The sequence below is a fragment of the Cyprinus carpio genome, chromosome A8 (genome assembly GCF_018340385.1).
Source record: "Cyprinus carpio isolate SPL01 chromosome A8, ASM1834038v1, whole genome shotgun sequence".
NCBI lineage: Eukaryota > Metazoa > Chordata > Actinopteri > Cypriniformes > Cyprinidae > Cyprinus > Cyprinus carpio.
Window position 1 is genome coordinate 19,148,276 of NC_056579.1, and position 13,498 is coordinate 19,161,773.

At 35.4% G+C, this 13,498-nt stretch overlaps 1 protein-coding gene across 1 annotated transcript in view; it reads right to left on the reverse strand.

The window, feature by feature from the left end:
• LOC109058684 (solute carrier family 12 member 5) overlaps window positions 1-10,691 on the reverse strand; it is a 45,985-nt gene extending 35,294 nt beyond the window's left edge. Inside the window, exon 1 of the mRNA XM_042762641.1 lies at window positions 10,381-10,691. Within this exon, the coding sequence (XP_042618575.1) occupies window positions 10,381-10,435 (55 nt within the window). The 5' untranslated portion in view covers window positions 10,436-10,691. The remainder of the gene's footprint in view (window positions 1-10,380) is intronic.
• Window positions 10,692-13,498: the final 2,807 nt, after the last annotated feature.

Sequence of the window (13,498 nt, forward strand, 5' to 3'; positions counted from 1 at the left end):
ATAGTATGGTTTACATTCACATTTTTATCCTCTCAAACCTTATTTTTGCTGCACGTTAAAAAAATGGTTTGTAAGGTAACCTAAAACTATTTTATTCAAGGAAAAATATGTTTAATATTTATTTTATTTTATTTAAACTGAATTAACCTGATCACATTGTTATATATACAAAAGTCATTTTTAAGGGTAGAAATAGTAAAAACTGAATATCATTGCTTTTAGCAATAATTTGTGTTTCTATATGTGCATTATCACTCCAAAAGTTTTTTTTAAAATGTTTTTGAAGAAATCTGATGCTTACCAAACCTGCATTTATTTGATCAAAAATACAGTAAAAACAGTAATATTGTGAAATTTTAATTTAAAACAACTGTATTCTATTTGAATATATTGTAAAATGTAATTTATTCCTGTGATCAAAGCTGAATTTTCAGCATCATTGCTTCATCTTCAGTGTAACATGATCCTTCAGAAATCTTTCTAATATGCTGATTTGCTTTAAGAAACATTTATTACTATCAATGTTGATAGCAGTTGTGCTGATTAATATTTTTGTAGAAATTGTGATACATTTTCCCAGGATTCTTTGATAAAAAAAAAAAAAAAAAACATTTATTTTAAATCTTTTGTAACATTATACATTTTTAACGTGGCTTTTGATCATTTTAATGTATCCTTGCTTAATAAAATTATAAGTAAACTACCTTAGTACATGTGAAGACTGAAATTATCTGGAATTATCTAATAATGCTCGCATCTCCCATATATCTAGAAATTAACTGGTATTTTATTCTCTGAAATAATCTATCCTACATCTTATTACTTCTACAACATCGTGACTAGGTGGGCCAAGTTGCTGAATACTAAATGGAATTCATATGCAGATGTGGGCAGTTGAATTTTAATATGTTCATGGTTGTGATGTCTATTTCAAAAGAGCAAGTAAAATCCTGTGTTGCACAGCTCCATTTAAACTATCCTTGCAATGTTACATGAATGCGCATTTGAAGATACTTAAGAAAAGACATCGTAGTGCTGGGTAAATGAAAGGCAAGGACTGACCCACTGTACAGCCAAACTTTAAATCAAATCAAAGTCTCTCCAGATCTGATATACAGCTATTGACACCCACGGACAGCTATTAATACAATAAGCCAGGCTGAGCATCTCCCTCTCTCTCTCTCTCTCTCTCTCTCTCTCTATCTCCACAGGGTCATTCTTAGTGTGGATCAGATTTGATCTCCCATAATGGCTCGTCTGGCACTGACATTGCATTCTCCTGCAGTCCATTCCACCATCTCCCATCTATTCTATTCTATTCTATTCTATTCTATTCTATTCTATTCTATTCTAAGCTCCAAATAAAAAAGACACCACAGAAATAGCATAAAAGTAGTCATGAAATTTGCACTATGAATTTTGTCATTTACTCAAGGTGTTTTAAATCCAAACCTGTAAGACTTTCAAGCTTTAAAAGGATGCATAGGCACCATAACCAATGAGGTAGCAATAAAGCAGCTATGTCCGATTTATAGACAAAACATTCAATCCAAATGATTCATTGATTAATTGAACTGATTCTGAGTTGGGTTCAGCTCATTGACTCAATGATTCAGTCACAACGGTTAGTCGCCCAGTGAAGGGGAACATTATCAGCCCCTTACAATTCATTTCTGTTTTCAAATGTCTGTTATTATTCTTACTGTGTATGATTCATCCATGCATATGTATTATTATATAAAAGCATGATATATAACAAATCCTTTTTCTTTTCTTTTTTGGACAGTACCAGCAACACTTGTGACGGCAAGGGATCAGAACAACCATAAGGTACAAGTCCAACAGTGTGATTGAGTATCAGTCCCTATAAGCCTATTGTTGGGGGTTCATTCAGGAATGCATCTCTGACCTTCACCATCCATGCACCTGCACACACACACACACACACACATTGTTGGGGATTCACACACACACACACACACACACACACACACACCCCCCACTCTCTCTCTAGAGAGTTCCCTGAAGCTTAACATGACAAGCCTGACATGCACACACTCAAACCTTACCTAAGCTTTTTTTTTCTTTTTTTTTCTTTTTCGTGTTGTTGTTAAAATGAATTCCTTATTTTTTGTTTTTGTTGTTGTTGTTTTAAATCTTGGTTCCAATTCAGTAAACAAGCAAACAGAGATGGCATTCAGCGCAGCAAACACAGATCTCTATCTTTTTCTCTCCATGCAGTCTGACCTACATAGTGGAGAACTACTGCCTGATGGTGCATGCAGCTGCCACAAGAATACACACACACGCAAGCAATCAGATACGCATGTAATGCACCAGACATAATGTGTATTCATGCTTGAAATCCGCAAAATTCATTCAGCTTTTTCATCACTATTGTGATTCCTTCAAACATAAAATATTCTGCATGGAGTCACATAATATATGTGATTTGCTGCTTATCTTAATTACCACTGTTGAAAACATTGAAGTTATGCTTAATATTTTTGTAGAAACCTTGATACAACCATGATGTCAAATGGTTTTACAAGAGTCAAAATATTCTAAATGATAATAATGGAACTACAGTTTTTTAAACAGCAATTTTTCCACTATTATTTACAACAGAACTGCATTTTCATGGGTCAGTATGCTGGACAGTCTAAGACAGTCCTGCATACTGCTACTTAACAGGCCAGCTTACAGAGATCAGCACCCGCACACGGAACTCCAGCCAGCTGAGCGGCTATTAAAGGTCCGTCCCACACAGTGGGAGAGCAGGACAAAGTGTTAAGAGCCAGTACTGGCAGACTTAACCAGACTTCAATGGCACATGGTGTGAAGACAGTCCTATTGAAAGAGGACATGCTTTTGGACAAAACACACAAACAGAGCCTCTTTTCGCACATGGGATTGGACGTCATATGTCACTGTCTTGTGCATGAACATGTCAACTGCTACAAAACCCAAGGCAAAGCTCCGCTTAGAAATTGGTTGTGTCTGTGAACACGTGGCATGTCATAAATCATCTTGCCCTTGGAGATCATGTTGTCTTTATCAATAAAGCCATTCATATGCAACACAAAATGCTGTGGAAAAGGTCACAAGAGATGACTAAAGATTAAACTGTCATGAAATGTTAATGTTGACTGCAAAAACAAACTACTAATTACATTATTACTGTGTAAAATCGAGCATGATTTATGCTGATTAGAGCAATATGAATGTCAAGGTCAAAAATATACAATACTGCTGTTGTTTTGCATATATTGCATGGATAAGCATGACTCTACATGAGAACACACACAATGCCAAGGGTATAAAAGACTGACATGTGTAGACTATTAGAACATCAATTTCTTATAAAAAAAATTCTATATGAAATTCACATCATTATCCGATAAAGCGCTAAAACATGGAATTCTACAGCAACAATTTTCCTATTTAAAGAATAGGGGAATGTGAACCAATGCAAATGGAGAACAGAACCGAAAGAGACATGCATGAAAACCGGCTGAGGGATTTAGTACAGTTCCAGCTGAGAAAGGAAATCCTTACCCTACTCAGAAAGGAGGGAGAGAGAAAGGGAGGGAAAGAATAGGAGATTAAGAGAGAGAGAAATGGAGAAAGCATACAGTGCGCTTGGGGTGAAACTGACTCATCCAGCACTCACAGGGACAGCATGCACCATTTCTTCATTTTCATCTCTGCTTTCAAGGTAATTTCTTGTTCTCAGCAGTGTATGGACAAATTTGACTGAATATTGCTTCGGTATAGTCACATTATCAACATTTCTGAGAACTTTCATAGGCAAAAAAGTTTAATTGTCTATTGTCAATTCACATTTCACAGAGAAGCCACTTTCAAACCAGCAGCTTTCTGTTGGTCAATGCAGTAAATTTGCTTGACCAACTTGAACTTGATGCAAAATTTTCAAAGGGAAATCTTTTACTCTCATGTGACATTACCAATCACATGGATTCTTATAAAAATAATTACATTTTATGAAAATATGCAAACAGTGGAAAGAATTTAACCACACCTTCAAGTGAAACTCATGATTGTGCATATTTATATTTAAATGTCTGTATATTGACTGCAAAATTTCCTAAACAACAGTAAGTGTGAAAGCACCTTTAGTCAGTAAAGACAGCCATGCTAATGGAAGCATTCCTGTAGCTAAAAACAGTTGTGTTTTGCACTAGTAATGCTAATGAAAAGTTTGTGTGAAGGCACCTTTAGTCAGTAAAGACAGCCATTTATAACACAATACTGCAAACATTTTTGTATTTTGGACATAATATTTGCAAGTTAAGTTGTGCATTTTTGCACCGCCATCATATTTTATTGCTGAATGAATCTGCATTTTTTTATGAATCAGTAAAGCTAATTGCTGAATTCAGAAATGTGTACTGACATATATTACTCTTATAATTTCTGACATAGAAAGATATGCTAAAAATAGTAAGAGTAGTATACTAGTGTGTGGAACCAAATTCAGCATTCTGAAAATCACTTACTTCATTCCTGAATGCATCAGAGTTTTTGAACATCACAAATGCACAAACTGACAGTCTTAAACAAGTAAACAGAGACAAATGGAGTGATCCAAACAGTGAAAGTTCCCAGTGCTGTTGGGCTGTTATATCAGTAATCTTGGAATGCTGCATCATCAGATTTAAGGACCAGAATTATCAGCCTATTTATCTGAATAACCAGAAAAAACAGAAAAGATGCGTGAACAGAATTAGGAATTCAAACTAGCATCATCTGCATGAGCATCACACCTCAAGGTCTACCTCACTCTTCAATTTTAATTGTGAGGTATGCAAGAATAATTTCATTACTTTTTCAAGGACACTGCCTACTATGATTTGGCACTTCAGAGTGAAACTTAATGAATTCTTAATTAACAGCAAGAAGGTGAAAATAAAAAGAGCAAACACGCAGACCTCACAGAGTCATGGAGCCGAGACACTACCTCCAACCATCAGAAGCCCCAGACAGACTTCATTCTTCTCAATCCAGTGGACACAAATAAAGAGACTCTGAGGGTATACTTGTGTATGTTTGTCTACATAAGAAAAAAAAATGTGTAGATTAGCAGCACTACATTCTGTAATCTGCAGTCACACAAGGCAGAGATGTAAGTATCACCCACTCTTCTGTGGACTTCACTGTAATGAGTGTTCATGCATAACCAGCAAGTCATATACAGAGAGTGTGTGCTGCCAACTCTCTATGGCTACGTTCACAACTTCACACAGTCAGTGTTTGGGAATGAGTAACATGACTTTACAAATAAGTGAGTCTTCAGTTGTGCTGAAGCATATATCATATATACAGTATATATATGTGTGTGTGTGTGTGTGTGTGTGTGTGTGTGTGTGTGTGTGTGTGTGTATGCAGTTACTTAAATATTACAAAGGCATATGAATAATAAAAAAAAGATGTGTACAGATAATAAACACTGCAATATTCTTTATAACTAACCAGTGTCTTAACAGAACAGTGTTTAACCAACATGTGCTTAACCTTCATATAACTTCTACACTGCATCAAGTCTCATCTCCTCTTTTCTCTTCAGACTGTTGTTGCTGTTCTTTTCTTATACATGTCTCACCTCACAGCCTCTGCCCTCCCCTCTGTTCTCACCCTAAAATGGCTTCCCAGGCACCTGCCAGAGACAGTTGGCCATGACAACTTTAAAAAAACCATCCATCAAGGGCAAATACATCAGCAGGATTACAGGAGGGCATATAAAATCCTTTATGTGGCATTAGGGAAATATTCTTATATAATGTGTGGTCTTTTGCAGTGACATAATACTCACTACACTGCCACAATTACATAAGAACTACATCCCCCTGACCCTAAAAGACATGAATTACACACCTACCCCATGAATTATGTTTGCAGTTATGTTTATCACTATAAATACAACTGAAACTTAAATATGACGTAAACATAACCAGATGTTCTTAAAAGATAAATCGCAACCAATTATCACAACAGTCTACTTGTCAATGAGTACAATAGCTCAGAGCTAAGCCACCCAAAGATATTTTTGTTCATAAACATCCGACACCAACTCTGCATGGATCTAAGCAATGAGCTGACAGGAAATACATTTTTCTTGCCTGCCTTTTTGTTGCTTGTCATGATTGTGGCAGCTTGTCTATCAAACACACTCACAATACAAGCTTAAGGTTGATTGGCTGAGAGTAGCTGTTGTTAACACATGACGTGTTGATTAAAACCTTACATCAAAAATCGAATCTTGTGTTCTACTGAATGTTTATCAAGGTAATGCCACAGTTATGAATAACCTGCAGTGAAGTGTAATAGTATTTACTAGCATCTGTGTCGTATGAGGGAGTGTTATAAATGTATTTGTATGTTTAAGTTTATGAGGTAACATTGAATGGTGCAGTTTATAATGTAGCAGAATGTATTACTGGATTCATAGTCAGGGTTTATGTAAAACTAGAGTATTACATTACATTATGAATACTGTAAGTTTCGACATAACTTATGGCTTCTGGCAGCTCCTTTTTCTCAAAGAGAGAGAGTGTGTCATGGCATTATGATGGTGACTGTGACTGCCTGCAAAGTGTTTTGTAAGGGAACCTGAACATGCATTTAAATTGGTTTTATTCAAGTCAAAATATTTTTTTACATGACTGAATAAACCAGAATGCATTAGGTTACACCAAGGAAAATAATTTTTAAGAGTCATGTTAGGAAGAAATTGTTGGTTATATAATTTTTATAGCAATGCCCAAGCAATTAAGCTTGCTTAAGAACAAATAGTTCTGTCTTGTTCTGTTAGTGTCTGTATGGTTTTTGAGGACAGCTAGTGCTCTAGATGTTCCTAATTTAGGGTGGTCCTGTTATGTTTTAATGTGTCTGCGGCTGTTAAAACAGGTCTGTGCCATCTGGCCTGATGTTCACTTGACCTGAGACTTCACCACAAGGACAAGCAGCTATCACTGTACGCTCTACTCAGAATATTCTTTATATATTTCTTTTCCATCTTCCTGTGTTCTCCTTTTTACAGTGCAGTATATAAAATTAAGCCACCCCTAAATAATAAGAAACACACACACACACACACACACACACACACACACACACACACACACACACACACACACACACACACACACACACACACACACAGCCAAAGGCTTGCAGGAATTATGATTTATGATTTATTTTTTATTGAATGATTTCTGAAGGATCATGTGACACTAAAGACTGGAGTAATGCTGGCAATTCAGCTTTGACATCACATGAATAAACTACATTTAAAAATATATTCAAATAGAAAAAGAGTTATTTTAAACAGTAATAATATTTCACAACTTTACTGTATTTTGAATCAAATAAATGCAGCCTTGGTTTAAAAAATCTTATTTATACAAAGATAAATGCTTTTTATTGTCTTTAAATTGAACCTGTTCAAATCATGAGACAAGTTATCTGTAATTTGGAGCTGTGATTTAATAGGGTCTTTATTTTTCTGCTGAAGGCCATCAACAATCAATTTCCTTCTGCCTCCCATCCAATTTCTCAGCTAATCTAGTCCAGCTTTCTACACTGCTAACAAATGCCAAAGATCACCGGTGTCATAATGCAATCTCAAACCTCATTATCCACTGAGAGAAAGCACCTTAGGTCCGAAATGATCCGGTGCGTCAGGCTACTCTATATCAACTGTGTTAAAGTTCAATCTGTATTTATATTGTGTATGTGAAACTACTGAAGCTTGTGACTTGTAATAACATATAAGAGCTAAAGGTATGTTTGTCAAACCTAGATGTTCACAGAAATCAGCATTTCACACAGTGCAGCTTGGCTGTTAACTGATAAATCATTAGAATGACATTCTCTTCACTGAAAATTCATAAAGTTGATAAGTCTTTGATTTTGATATGCTGTCAGATGGTTATAGTAGGGAAAATAACAACAGACTGTCATTAGAACACAAATTATCTGTGAAACTACTGAAGCTTGTGACTTGTAATAACAATTGCTTTTTGATGAATAGCTATTTTTTTCAAAGAATGCAAAACTCAAGAAGCATGGTCCATATGAGATATGACACCTAACTGTATGATACCTAATTAGGTAAAAAACATTTTCTGGGTAGAAGAAGATTAGACAAAATAAGATGATTAAACAAAATAATTACAGGTAAAGTGAATATGAAATAGAATATTGTGATTTTGTTTTGTTAAACTTATACACCTATATTTTTAAATAAAAAAAAAAATTAGGCTGTAAAAAGGTTGAATTTATTTCTAGATTTACTTACACTGACCTAAACATATTGAATCATATTGAAAAATGATTTTGTAAATGAAGTTGTAAATAAATAAATTAGTTGTTCTAGTTCAAAATTTCACATTTAATTCAATGTTACTAGCCATTTGTTATTATTTGTGAAATTTCTTAAAAATTTCAGATGGGAAAATTGTTTCACCACCAATTTTTTTTTTCAGTGAATATATATTTGTTTGTTTATTCATTACCATTGAGTTATTTAATTGTTTAATAATACTGAATGTAATTTATTTTAAATTTAAAAGAGAATTATGTCTGCTTTGCATTTCCCCCAAAATGGGAATGACAGAACAAGACTGTTTTGGGACAGCTTTAGCTGGTGAGCTTCCAAGCATGAATTTTATGACCAAATAGGCATTAGTACCACTGCAGTACTGTCCCTACCCCCTGATGGGAGGAGGAGAGAGAATTCAGGGCAGCATTGGAAGGAAGCGAAGCAGAGAGAGTGAGAGAAACCCTTTGAAAAGAAGGTAAAGCTATAGTGCAGCAGTCTGCAGCCAGCTCTACTCATGTCTACATAAAACAGATCAGTCCGTCAGTGACAGGGGCCCAGAATGGGTTTGCATTCACAATGGTTTCAGAACCATGGAGAGCTCAACTGAAACCAGCAGTTCAATCAGCATTCATTTCAGCACCACGGACAGAGTCTCTGCTACAACCACTGCAATCCAATCATGACACTTATACGACGGTGCATTTAATAAGAGAGCTATTCGCTCAACAGCCTCAATTTGTAATGTGTGTGTGAAACACACAAAACGTTTCAGCACTCATAATGAGTGCAGGTTCTGCTGTACTGCAGGGGGCTGATAAGAACGCATGCGAGAAGAGGTCAGGTACAAGCAAATTTAATTCCTCTCTAACAGGCTGGAGCTGAGCTGTACCTGTAGGCACGAAGCTCTTTTAGCGACTGGGATCTTGCATCTAAGACCCTCTTCCTCATTTCCAAGAGGTTAACGACATGAAATACACCGAAGGTCTGCTTTTGTTAAAACACTCCAATTATTCCAATTATTCCCAAGGATCTAAGACACAGGGAGTCGAATCCACTGCCTGCGGAAACTAAATAAGATTAAGCAACAGAGAGACAGAGTGAGAAAAGAACAGACAAGCAGAAGAGCTTGAAAGAGGCACAGTGTCGTCCTTTACATTGTAAGAAAAAAATATATAGAAAAATGCAAGCAGATTATCAGTTAATTTTAACCCTAAAAACAACACAATCAATGCAATATGTAAGTCAAAATATGGGTAAAATGCCTCATACACTGTAAAAACTGATTTTTCAGTCTATTAACAGAACATTAGACTTATTTTACAGTCTTTTTCAGGGTGTATTCATTTAATAGTTAAATGTATTATTTCAGTGTATTAAATTGTCTATTAGGCCTAATTTTACAGACTTTTCTTAAAGTGAGAAAATCTACACACACGCACACACACACACACACTGCTGTCTGTACTTCCTCAGACAGACACAGAAAGCATTATCATTCTCCTCACAGCAACCTTGCAGCACGAGCCTTTGCCAAAGCTGCATACACACCAATACACACACACACACACACACACACACAAAAGAATTTCCAACCATATCATTCTTTTGAATGCTTCTTTGCCACATACACACAAACACAAAAGCATCACTGATTATGAGTACAAGAATATTTGCACTCCTATTCTGACATCTTGTACCTCCCACACACACTGGCAAGCAGTTATCAGTCATTGGTGCATGACTGGTCACACACACACACACACACACACACACACACACACACACACACACACACACACACACACACACACACACACACACACACACAATCACACAACTACATACACACACACATGCTCACACTTGAAGTGCTCCAGCTAGTGAACGGTGGTACCATCTTCTAGGGACTGGTAACAGGCACAACATTTGCTTATCTTCTGCACACACACACACACACACACACACACACACACACACACACACACACACACACACACACACACTCCCAATAGCTGTTGCAGGATCAGTCCACTCACCCTGACTGTTGGGTCCCCCATCACCCTCTTCGCATTCGGTGAGGTTGTTGAGCATTTTGGAAGCTCAAGCACAGATTCCCTGCTAATGCTAACACTGCTGCTGTGTCCACCAGCCAACGCGTGTACCAGCCTCACACGGATGGAGGAGGCTTGTGGTTCTCTGCCTCTCTCCTCTCAAGAAAGCGAGGAGTGCTGTGCTCTGGCAGATTGGAATCCTCTCTGCGTATTGACTCTCTCTCTCTCTCCCTCTCTTTAGAAGGAGGAGGGGTTGGTGGGACAGAGAGAGGCTGCAGGGACGTAAATGATGGAATGCTTAAGAGCACATTTTTTTTTATCTCAAACACTCACACAGCATGTCGTCTCTTTCTCTCGCTGCTTCTTTCTCTGCTATGCAACCACAGGCTGCCTGTGCCTCACCATTACATTCACAATGCAGTGATCAGGATTCGCCTTTGCTTACATGTAGCATCTGTTGCAATGTCTATGTCATCACCATGTCAAACTGTGTTCATATCAGAAAAATGTCACATCAAAAATATACTGCATGTGGTTGTGGTTCATTCTCAGGTTGCTTGTCTTGAGAATTCACCAACCGGAAAAAAGCAGCAGTTTGCATTTTACATATTTTTTTTTTAAGAAAATGTGCAAGGCTGTAATGGCTGGTTGCTAAGTTGTTGCTAAGGCATTCAGAGTGGATTTAAATATGTTGTTATGTCTGTTCTGGTGGTTGCAAAGGTGTTGCTATGCAGTTGCTAATCTGTTCAGGATGGTTGCTAATTTGCAAGTCCGATGCAAGTCCAATTTGCAAGTCTGAAAGTTAAAGGTATTTATATTTTTGTCCTTCCCTGCTGAAAAGACCAGCACAGCTTGTTGCATGATTTGCATGATTTGTTTTAGATATCCAATCTAAAAAAAAAAAAAAAAAAAAAAAAAAAAAAAAAAATTAAAAATAAATACCTGTTTTAGTAACCAGCACCAAACCAACACTAACAGGTTTATGGTTTTATTTTTTGGTACAACTTCACAATAAGGTTTCTAACATGGAAACAATTCTATAAAAATATTTCAATATAATTTATAATATTTATAATATATTTTTAATAATATAATAACATGAAAAAATTACATATATTTTAAAATATTTTGTAAAAAGGATTTGAATATAATTTTAAAAATTATATAATAATATCATATAATAATTCATACAAAAATAATGGTTTATGTTCATTTACACATTTGATAATTCATTATAACATTTTAAGTTGTAAAAATGAGCACAATGCACAATAATATGAATGAACATCACATTACAATAGTATTTATAAATTATTAACGTATTTAAAACATTTGATTAAAAAAAAATTATTGACAACACCTAATGTATTAATAATTTTAATAAAATGAACCTATTTTCCTTTCTAGAAAACTGAGTTTGATATCAAAATCACATAAGGGCATCGATATTTCTATTCTGCCATTTCATAAGACACATGACTCAAACACCTCGACCTTCTGCCTTAATGTTTCTATATGTGATGAAATACTTATGAGGCATAAGCCATGTAAGGAATGATCGCCAGAGGCTTTTACAGGCTCTATGTCATGCTACTGGTTGTGGAGATGCTTGTGATGTGGAAATCTTGCTTTCTGCTGTCTTTTATACACACTTTCCTTCTGACCTCAGAGATAAACTCCACTGAGTCTTCCTTCCTGAGAGCTTTCTATAAATACAGAGTATAAATTAAGGTATGGGAGATTTTAAAGGTTTTTTCTAAAGTGCAGGATGGTGAGAAAGGGCACACAGGAATGAAGGACATGCAAATGGTTAGACACATAAATGATAGATCTGCTCAGAGTCAGAGACAAACATTGATGGAGCCACTGTGTGAAGCTGGAGAGGACAGAGTATGGATACAGAAATATGGGTGTTTGGAAAGGCATTAACATTCTCTTATATCTCATATGTACATATACATGTAGAGTCCAAACATCTAAAACCACACCGAATTCAAAGTCTAATTTAAACAAACGTTTTTAACAATTTAAATTTAAATAAACGTTTTTAACAATTTTAAACAAAGAAATATTATGACTTTATTCAATAAGAAATATAATTTATTTCTAAATGTATGACATGATCATCAGGTCAGCTTGTGGAGTTCATGCAGCTCAAGTCATTATCATCATTATTATTATATTATTTTATTTTTCAAAATGTTCATTGAAGCCAAGACACTATAGGCAAGAACATTGTTGTTGTTGTTGTTTTCCATACACTGGTCAGTTTGGAAAGATAAATGGAAAGAAAACATTAAAAAATACACTATTACTTGTTTACTTTATTGCACTTTATCCATTATTATTATTACTATTACGGCTGTATTTTCAAACATTTCAAAATTACAAAAAAAAATCAAAAATACCCTCTGTAAGAATCTTTGAATTTGTTAACAAAATGAAACAAGAATTTAGAACTTGGCTTTATTCAATGTTCAAGTTTCTGATCTGGAAATTACTGTATAATTAATTAGACATTAACTCATTTGCATATCTGAACACAACATTTTAGAAAGCTTGCAAAAAAAAAAAAAAAAAAAAAATCTACATGTAATCAATCAACTGGGGAATTATGGTGATATGTATTAGTTCTTTTACACTCTTTACCTAGAGTGTTTTTCCTTAAATGTATTGAAATTGCTAAATGTTCTATCAAAATTTATGCAAATTAAATCAGAGAAACTTAAACAATCAGGGGGAAAAAACCCATTGAACCTTGTGCAGATAAGTGGTATCAAGGTCCAGGGTGAAGAAAGGAGATAAGATTTTGAGAAGCAGGAGAACATGCTGGCCTGGCTGTATTCATGCAGTGAGCCTCCACTGAGACCAACACTTTTCCTCCTAAAAGCATTTAAGTGTGGCGTCTTGGCTATTTTTAGCATCAGAAGCTCAAAGACACGGAAAATGTTTCTGAACTCTGAAGATTTATCTGTGATTAAAGAATCTGTTCTCATATCTGTGTATATTTTTTTTTGTGTAAAGACATTTCTATATATGGTTCTAATGACATAATGAGAAGAAAAATCTTCTGTAATATCAGGAATTCACAGATTAAAGCAGA